Below are 10,057 nucleotides of genomic sequence, written 5' to 3'. Positions count from 1 at the left end.
GCCGATATATTTTTGCTTCCGCCGAGCATTTTTTTTCTTTCTCCCTCTCTGCTGCCCCTCTCTATGGCAGGCGCGCTCTTTTTCGCGTTTCGAAAACTGCACCGGCATTGTTTCCCCGGTGCTCCTCCGGCTCGACCCGATTACTTAATTTCCCATTCTGCTGTCGTGCCCGGAGCACAAATCATCTCGCGGATATTATACGATTTATGCCGCACCCGGGTACTATCGGTCTCTTTTTGTTCGAACGCGCTCGTCGGCAGTGAGCGACTCGTGGAATTGTTGGTGCATTTCGCGGAGGCACTCAATTTCGTGAATTTTGTTGTCCGAAACGAATTGATTTCTGTATGTGCGCGTACAAGCATCGTCATGTAGGAGTCAATTAACAGAGATCAATTTTTATTTTGAAATACTTTCCATAGTTTCCTTTTTTCTTTTCTTTTTGTAAATTGCTGCGTAAGATGAAATTATTTAATTATTTTATTGGCTAAAATTATACATTGATATGAATATCTGCAAAATTCTCCATTTAATCACTCAATTTTTCATAATGCAGATACAATATATTATATTATAACAATAGTAAAAAATGATAAGAAAAACTTAGAATTTGCGAGACAAGATGCGCAGTATAATAATACATTTTCACATCATTAAGAAGTAAATATATTAATTTCTTATAAATTGTGTTTTTCTCCAATCTTCTTTTGTTAACTTTTTAATAAACTATGAGCGCTAACTAAAATCTTTTAAAATTTATTCAGAGTCATGATCTTTACAACATAATATGCTAAGCGCAAGATCATCCACGAAGTCTAACTTTTTATCAATATCTACCCAATATTGTTTTGTTAAATTAATTTGTATATTAGATATTCAATAAAAATATGAGATGATCTATTCAACAAATTCTCTTATGGCGAAGAATAATTACTGTATATAGATATACAAGCGCAAATGGGATTTATGTGTCAGAAAACAAGGTTTTAGTTCTTATCTTATCGTAGTGATATAGTGAATTTACTAGTAAGCTGAAATGAAATTCAAGCTTCAGCGCCTCATAATACTATGATGCTCTTGATATATTAATATGTACTGATAGTATATACGTATCGCTTTCAAATAGAAGTGACATTTCATTTCTTTAATTTCAAAATTCACATTATTTTTGTGAAATAATGAGTAATTCAAATAAAATTTACGGGTGATTATGTCTTTTTACATATCTAATTTTGAAATATGATTTTTTATACAAATGTCTTTTGTATCAACTTTATTAAAAATATATAAAGAAACATACTTGTTATAAATATTTGTGCAATACTTAAATCACATTATCATTAAACAAAACTTTGGATGAATATTTGTTCCAGATTCTCGAAATTGTTATCCGTCACTGGTTGTAAGTGATTCGATGACGTATTTCTATCAAGGTTCAACATCAAGAAAACAATCGGTGCTGTTACGTAAAGAAGTAACAATCAAAACGCTCGAAATCATATCATTATAATATTGTACATCAAATTAATCACAATTCTGAATAAATATCAAATACGTAAGTAAGTAATTAAGCATTATTATTTACAAATAAAGCCATAAGCTAAGACTTTATTTAAATGCATATTACAATATATATAAAAATTCATATATACTGTCATAATATAAGCAAATCTCGAATTAATTTACGTAATTGTTGCATATGAGTAACGCAGTTTTTAATTTATTTTAATTTTTTATTTGTTTTCAGCTACAATAAGGAGGAACTTGTTGTAAATATGTAAGAAAATAGTTACATTTACTTGCTGCTAACACATGGAACTTCGTTGAAAACAATCTATCATCTTATTGTGAGATTGCTCGACACAGTGAATTTTGCTTATTAATATTGTTTCATCCTTATAATTTACTCAAAATGAGCAACAACGATTTATGGATACGTGACATAATCGCGAGTTACGGAGTGATTGTGATGATCATTTTATGCATTGGAATCTGGATCATTCGGAAATGGCCTGGACTGCGAAAAGATATTTACAAGGCTCATCTTCTGGGATTCGAGATAGAATGTGCTGAACTAGCCAGCCCGTACAAAGAGCATCTCTTTAAAGCGCTGCAATATATCGTCTCCAACGACGAAATGTTGCGATCCATGGGCTCCATTCGCATTCTTGAAATTGGTGTTAAAACGGGTGTGAATCGGATTTACGCACGGTATCCCCTTATAATATCATGAATGTAACGCATTTGCGGTAATGAAAATCCTCGTTACTCAGAAGCTTCAAAGTTGTTTGAAAAGTGTTTGTCCATGTCCAATTTCTGCTTTAATTATTCACATTTTTTTTATCAATCAATTTATATTTCGTATAATAAGCTTATTACTTTTTATTCTGATAAATAACAATTTTTATTCCAAATAAAGTACAATTGTCTAATTTTTTCTGATATTATTTCTTTTTGTAAATGCTTTTAAGATGCAGATAACGAATAATTAATCCTATTCCAAGATATAGCAACTCGTGCAATCGTAAAATTCGCTTTATATTTGTATCCAACATCAATTTATTCGCAATCAATGCTCATTTGATGCAATCGTTGTAGGTGAAAATATACAATTTTATCCGGAAGGTACCCATCTCATCGGCGTCGATTGGAACGTCAAGCTAGGTGAATATCTGGTCAAAGGGCATCGTTCGTGGCAATTTTCTCATGTGATTATCGAACGACTGATAGTAGGCGATGGAAGTTCCTTGAAGGAAGTACCAACGGGATGTGTGGATGTAGTAGTGACAACTAGATCATTATGCTCCGTGAGATCAATACGATCGACTCTTCAGGAAATTCGCAGAGTGTTAACTCCGGTACATTGTACAGAAAATTTTTTAGTGGCACGATTATATCAACTTTTTTGAAATTTTTCGAATTTTGTTTCACGCAGGGCGGGAAATATATTTTCGTGGAGCACGTTCCAGAGAAGAAGGGCACTTGCAAACGGTGGTTACAGATAGCGTTGACGCGAACCGGCATATGGCCCTCTTTATTTGGCGATTGTCGCTTAGACGCCGATTGCGTTGCTGAGATTGAAAACGCTGGTTTCGAGAAGGTATCATGGACATTTTTAGCTCTGGAGGGATACGTCTCCCATTCTTTTCACTTGAGTCTCTCTAAACAGCACGTGTTTGGTATAGCAACAAGGTGAGAATATATTTTGGCAAAGGGATAAATAGTAATAAATATTAATTTTCATCAATCATGTTTTATATTAAGCTTTAATAAATAAGCAACATGTTTATGTATGTATGTATGTACAAACAGTTCATTTGATATGTGACGATTTGAAAAACTCGGAAAATTCAGCATCAAGTTTTATTTTGTAATATTGAATAGAGTATCTTATATAGAATAAGAGAAAAATCTCACATACCACATATGCATCCAATATAATTTCGTTTTTCTCATTTAATATATAATATAATGACCGCAAAATAAATATGATTTTCTAGGTCAATATACATATACCTGTACAATATATATATATATATATATGTTTGCTATTAATTTTAACGATGTTTAAAATAAAATATCATTCTTTTATGATTTCGATTTACAGAAACATCATATGACACTCTGTTTTTGTTTTATATAACTGATTATGTATGAGCTGATAATTATTAATAATTATTGATATAAAAACACCTGTCTGATTGAATAATATATGTATTCAATCAGACAGGTGTTTTTATATCAATAATATATATAGAAAGAGAAAACAGTATATCTGATATCATATTATGTGGAAGACTTATAAAGTATTGTAACAATTTTGATACATGCGTTTATGTGATTAACATTACGAAAAAAACACTTAGTAAACAGAACAGAAAATTTGACATGCTATAAAATAGTTTCTTCCTATATGTAATCACAATGTGCACAACATTTTTCAAAGAATCTCTTATAGTTCACATAAAAACTAGAAAGATAGAATTATTAAAAATAATTTATAGAAAGCGTTGTATAACAAAATTTATCGCAATAAATGTATAACATTTTTATTTTTATGTTGTCCTTATCAGAGATGTCACATATAAATTATATTTTAAATATATCCTCATATCATCGCTTTCCTCTTATGAATATACATGCACGCGTGCTTAATCTTAAACTGTTTAATCTTACAACTTTTTTCCTCATTTTTCTGACAGATAATGTATCATCTGTATAACAGCAAGATCTCAAATAACTACTAATAATTACTGCTTCGGAGTTTTTATTTCCATAGTAACAAAAAATAAACAGGAATTTATTACCTGTATATTTTAAGTTAGGTTTAAATTATAGTTTGTATCGGATGAGAGTTGATAGAGGCTGTGATACAATGTAACGTGTTATGTATATGACTGTGTTATTTCGATGTAAGTTGTAAATTGTAAAGTAAGGTAATGCAAATGCCGTATCGTAAATAATAGTGATGGCGGTAATTTAGGAGGTATGGTAGAACAAGGTGCAGATAAGATTAAAGGTATCTGGAGGAATAGGATAGGTAAGTTAAGTGGTATGATTGATTGGAAGGATGGATGAATGATTGGTTAAGGTATTTTGATGTAAACCAAGTCCCTTTCTTGGCGAAAACTGAAATAAATATATTATATATATTACCTGTATACAGGGTGTCCGGTAACTCACGACTCAACGCTCGTGAATGGATAAAGCGGACTGAACTGAGTGGAAAAGTCCTATACCATTTTGCAATTTTCACAATAGTTAACAAGTTATTAATTATTAAAAATCGTGCTATTAGTCCGGCCTACCGCCGAATGCAAGCGCGCGGCGAGATGCGACCGCGCAGCGATCGAGTGCCTAGCGATCGCAGTGGCGGCTAGGCATGCCATTTGTAATAAACAACTTCTCGCGCCTAGCAACTTTGATCGCTAGGCGGTCGCATCTCGCCGCGCACTTGCATTCGGCGGTAGGCCGGACTAATACAGCGATTTTTAATAATTAATAACTCGTTAACTATTGTGAAAATTGCAAAATGGTATAGGACTTTTCCACTCAGTTCAATCCTCTTTATCCACTCACGAGCGTTGAGTCGTGAGTTACCGGACACCCTGTATTTATTAGGAATGTATCAAAAGAGCAAAGTAATTCTTGTAAAATATTGTCGTAATCATAACGATATCAGTGCTATGATGCAGATGACATACCATATCTTATTCATACATTCAACATAATATAGCATTCAACATCGTGCTTACTGAAATTCGGTGGCAACTATATTCTCTCTTAAACATTTTATAATCTACGCATATCCTCTATACACTACACACCACACACACGCACACGCACACGCACACGTACACGCACACATTTATATATATCATACAACATATACATAAAGATTTATTACAGGATGCTACGATGAATCTGAGTCATAGTAACTTTTAGTTTGAAATGTCAATAATTTCGTTACTGATTTTGCATCTTCCTGCTGAATAGCTGATCTCTTAAATTTCTCAAAAATCTGCTTATTTCTCACCGTACTAGTTTCCGAATTAATGCTATCATTAAATTTTCCATTGGCAAATCGTTTATTTACATTAGCTTTTTCGCTGGCTACTGATGTCGATCTGGTTATTATATCACGCATTCGATTTGTGCTAGAATTTAATGGGTCTGAATATGTTTGATTATATTTCTTCGTGACAGAATCATCAAGGAAATTTTTCTTGTTAGTATGATTATAATATCGCGAGCTTCGACGCGTAGGATTATTTATTTCCGTCGCTATTTTACGATGAGATTTTACTGCGTGACTATTACTTCTTTCAGAGTCTGAAGAATCAGTGTCAAATGTCTTGGTTTGGAAAAGTACAACGCGATTGTCATCCTTATAGTCTATCTTATTTCTACTTATTATACTCGAATTCATTAGTTTTTCGATATCACCTGTGTTAAAATTAAGAAACGAAACTTGTCTTTTTCCACGTTTATCTGAATTCGAAGCTGAATTATTATTGTCAGTCTTACTTGGTAATACTGAAAATATTTCACTTTTATTTGTCTGTAATGAGTCGGTCGATGCCGAATCACTGGAAGATTTCGTCTTGATTCTACTGAATCTATTTTTCTTGTTTATCAACCTATTAGTTTTTTTTGATGGAAGCTTTCTTGAAGAATGGATTACCAAGCTTGTATGTTTAGTGAAATAATTTTTATTTTTACTAACTAATTTGGTTTTTTCGTGCGAATTTCTCTCGACAAGCTTTGCTTTGCTTGCCTCGTCATCTGTCGACGTTTTTAATTTTTTTCGAGTACCTTGTATTAATTGAATGAAATCATCTTCGTCTGACGATATGGAACTTAAAATTGAATAGTTGCTGCGTTCAAATTGATTAACACGACTTTCATGTTGAGATATAGAATTTGACTCTATCTTATCCAAAGTTTGATTCTCCTGTTTGGATATAGCATTAGATGTATCTAACGAGTAGTTATAATCGACTTTGCGAGTTGTTCGAACGGAACTTCTTGTTCTTACGTTTTCACAAACTGAAATGTTAGTTCTGATTCGTGATTTTCTTTTTCTTTTTTTCCTACGCGTACTTATATTGCGCGAAATGTTCCTTTTATCAGCAGAATTACTTGTACTGTTAACATTGCTGCTTTTTTCAACATACAAGTTAGTCGGCAGGCGTTTCAATACGATTTTAACTTCTGGCAATTTTACGTTGTTTCTCTTATTTAATATATCACGTAAACTGTAAGAATGCATCATAGACGTGTCTAACATTACCTTTTGACAAGTAACGCCGCTCACATTCAGATCTTGTGGTTTCTCTGTTGTGCAATTCTTGTGGTATTGTGATGGTGGTAATTGTTTTAATACTACAAGTACTTTTTTCTTCAGCTTGATGTCAGTAGATTCCAAGGTTTGAAGACTCGACAATTTATCCTTCTTATCATCTTTCCTAGCATCCGATGTGGAATCATCTTCAACAAACGAATAAAGGAAGTGCTGATTGGAAGATGAAATGTGATGTTTATTCTTTTTACACTCGCAGATGAGAATAGTACTCTCGTCACTGTCTATCGTTTCTAAGTCTAGATTTTCGACGTTGCAAGTGTACAGTTTTCTGGACGTGTCCACTCTTTTTTGTGTATTGTTCTTAATAGAATCACATGTATCTCGTGTAAAAGAAGATGTAATCCGTTCCAGTTGCACCACTGGATTCAAATTGAGGGAGGCTAAATCTTGCACGAGTGGTTTATTTATTATAGAAATATTTGGGCTATCGTCATTCCGAAGCGATACATCGCGTCCAACACGTGAATCATTGTGAAAGTCGGACGCACTGTTGAAAGACGTGTCAATGGTGGAATTTTGGATACCATTAGTCACAACTTTATCCCTAATGTTATCCGTGTCAATGTTAGCAGTCTTTTTATTAGAAGTAGAACGTTTTCTTCTTCCGCGTGCACTTTTTCGCGTCTTGGAATTCCTTTGGCGAGAGAGTTTATTTTTGCCTTTGTGAGCTAAAGGCAACTTGTTATTGGTTGTGCTCTCGGTATCTAAAGCGGGATGCAAAGTTTTTCTTCCTTCAGATACTCTGTTCATACTGTGTTTCTTGGTGAGTATTAAATCTACAGGGGAATTCCTGCCCGTATACAATTTCTTACGATGAAGCAACGTTAGCTTCGCGTCGTTCTGATAGCTGACGTTTTTCGTAATATCGTTCGCTGACGCTTGTTCACCACGGGAGCCATCTTTTCCTAACACTTCATCGTCACTTGCAGTATCATCCGTCTTAGCATCTTGACTCAACCGTTTTGACGTTTTATCGAAGTGCTCGAAAATGGATGCAATGTCGTCCAAACTTTGGTGAGCGTGCGACGTGTCATTCCTATCGATTTCTTCGCAACACGAATCCTGTGAAGGCTCCACTGCGTCAGAAGTCATTACTGTATCAGTAACCCACTGACTATGTGGTTCTGATGCCGCACGTTCTGCCACTGTGTTCCTTGGAGCATCAGCATTACTGTTATTGCATGCCACACCGTCACCTCTCATGGTTCCTATGCACATGATTTTACCGTTAGACAGAACGTTCGTAGCTTTAACGAAGCCTCTTGAAAATTTATCAGCACCTTTTGCCCCTTTTATAATAGCTATGGTGTCTGCTTTCTTTGTAACATTCGCGTTCGACAATATGTAAACTGCAGTATCTACAGAGCTGCAGGACGACTCGCTGTTACGCTTGTTGCACGAATTCACGATGTTAGAAGCATTGCCATTTACTATAGTCGAAAGCGAAGAAATGTCTGTAGGTGCAGTTTCTTTCTCGCTTAAAGATGAACCAGCTTCGGACGTTTCACCTCTGTTTAGGAGCATCTTGTAAGGTGGATTACCAGTATCTATCCAATATTGTACTAAGCATGCTGGTTTACGCATGGGTGCTCGCTGTCCACTTTTACATTCTATGCTGCTGAATTGTTCATCGTTCTCCTCATCTTCTTGATCTTCATCGGGATCAGGTTCTAAAGTGTCAACGTTTACCTCTATCTCATCCGACATCTGAGAAAGAGATATAAAGTTAAATATCAATAAATTATAATAAATTGTTAACAGAATGTACAATAAATATACATTAGGCATGAAAATTAATTCGGTGCTACTTTGAAGAAATTTAGCCTCCATTAATTTTTTTCGACAGGAGATTTGTAGTTTCCTGATAAATGGAGCCCAGTGTTAGAAAATGATGGCAAATATTTCGAAGATTGATATGTTTATTATTTTTCTGTGATAAAGGCTCAATTTCTTCAATAAAAGAATTAATTTGCACACCTAACGAGCATACCGCGTAAAAAAAACAAAAGTACATACCTCTTCCATATACTTATCAAACAAGTTCCGCCAAACCTCTTCTCGAAACTCCAAGAGTTCTTTCGGTAATTGGAAATCAGTAATATGCTCTTTGGTTCCCGTAATCCTGCGCGTAAGTTAACAATGTTTATCACAATAACATCACACTGTGATTCACGTACTCACCTTTCGATGCCTTGAGAATAAGACTGCGAAAGAAAGTCATTATTGAAAGTTTCATTCACTACGCAATTTTCCATTAGCTGCTTTGCGTTGCTACGTCAATAAATTGAGATGGAACACGAGTACAATTTATAAACAAACTCATTGTAAGCCGGATCATATTTGGGTCAAAAAACACGATGTAAATGCACATCGATATATAGGGATAAGGGCGCAGTCCCATGGTGCGGAACGTGCGCAATGAGGAATTGGCGGAACGAAGTCCGTCCAATCACAGACGTTCCGCCAACTGTAATCCGCTGAAATGTATTTTCCTATGTCCCATGCAGCAGAACTTGCGGAAGCGCAATTGGCCTCCGCCAATCACATGATTTTTTCCGTAGATTCTTCTGTGTGTCTATCGGAATAGCGTATATTATTGGCGCGCACAAATTACGCTTCCGCGTTTTCCGCTGCATGGGATATAGGAAAGTAAACTTCAGCGGATCGGAATTACTATGAGTGTTGCACGTGAAAATGCATGTAGGCAAAACGATGAATTTTGAAGAATTGTTTATTGTTATTTGTGAGCTACTAAAAAGATTAAAACAAAGTTGGTGTGTATTTAAAAAACAGGAGATACGTCGCAAAATTGTAAAACTGTATTTATTATACAGAATTGCAAGAAAAAATGAAAATATACAGAATCAACGGGAGTGTTGGGTACGAAGCATATTTAGTGCCGAAAGAAGATTGCTACAAGGAGCAAGCGATAATCTTGTAAAAGAAATGTTGGTCGAAGACAGAAAAATATATAGATTATTTTAGAATGCCACCTCAAATATTTGAAACGTTATTAACATTTGGTCCGACCACTAATCAGTAAAAAATATGTTGTTCGAGAACCTATTTTGCCTTAAATGCGGCTCCTGATTATATACTGATAATACAATCTAAAACATTATACTTGTGAAGCCATTTACTGACAATACTATTTACCATATATTTTTGCAAAAACAAATTAAAAATCATTTTGCC

At 34.6% G+C, this 10,057-nt stretch overlaps 2 protein-coding genes across 3 annotated transcripts; one reads left to right on the top strand and one right to left on the bottom strand.

Annotated features, from left to right (window-relative positions):
• Positions 1–461: 461 nt before the first annotated feature.
• On the top strand, positions 462–4,650 carry LOC105281167 (methyltransferase-like protein 7A). The gene is made up of 3 exons (XM_011342208.3): positions 462–2,186; positions 2,596–2,855; positions 2,933–4,650. Exons 1-3 carry the CDS (start codon positions 1,910–1,912, stop codon positions 3,191–3,193), a joined length of 798 nt encoding a protein of 265 aa, XP_011340510.1. The 5' UTR covers positions 462–1,909; the 3' UTR covers positions 3,194–4,650.
• A 475-nt stretch (positions 4,651–5,125) lies between these two features.
• On the bottom strand, positions 5,126–9,281 carry LOC105281168. 2 transcript variants are annotated; one of them, XM_011342211.3, is made up of 4 exons: positions 9,044–9,281; positions 8,879–8,984; positions 8,143–8,569; positions 5,126–8,070 (listed from the first exon to the last, which is right to left on the bottom strand). In XM_011342211.3, the coding sequence occupies exons 1-4, from the start codon at positions 9,115–9,117 to the stop codon at positions 5,411–5,413; spliced, it is 3,267 nt and encodes a 1,088-aa protein (XP_011340513.2). In that variant the 5' UTR covers positions 9,118–9,281; the 3' UTR covers positions 5,126–5,410. The 2 variants fall into 2 exon arrangements, with proteins under 2 accessions (XP_011340513.2, XP_011340512.2); XM_011342210.3 differs by having other exon boundaries at positions 5,127–8,569.
• Between the last annotated feature and the right edge of the window lie 776 nt (positions 9,282–10,057).

This window comes from Ooceraea biroi, chromosome 5 (genome assembly GCF_003672135.1).
Source record: "Ooceraea biroi isolate clonal line C1 chromosome 5, Obir_v5.4, whole genome shotgun sequence".
In the NCBI taxonomy this organism is placed as follows: Eukaryota; Metazoa; Arthropoda; class Insecta; order Hymenoptera; family Formicidae; genus Ooceraea; species Ooceraea biroi.
Note: the sequence above shows the minus strand (reverse complement) of the source record. Positions and strands in the feature narration are given on the sequence as shown.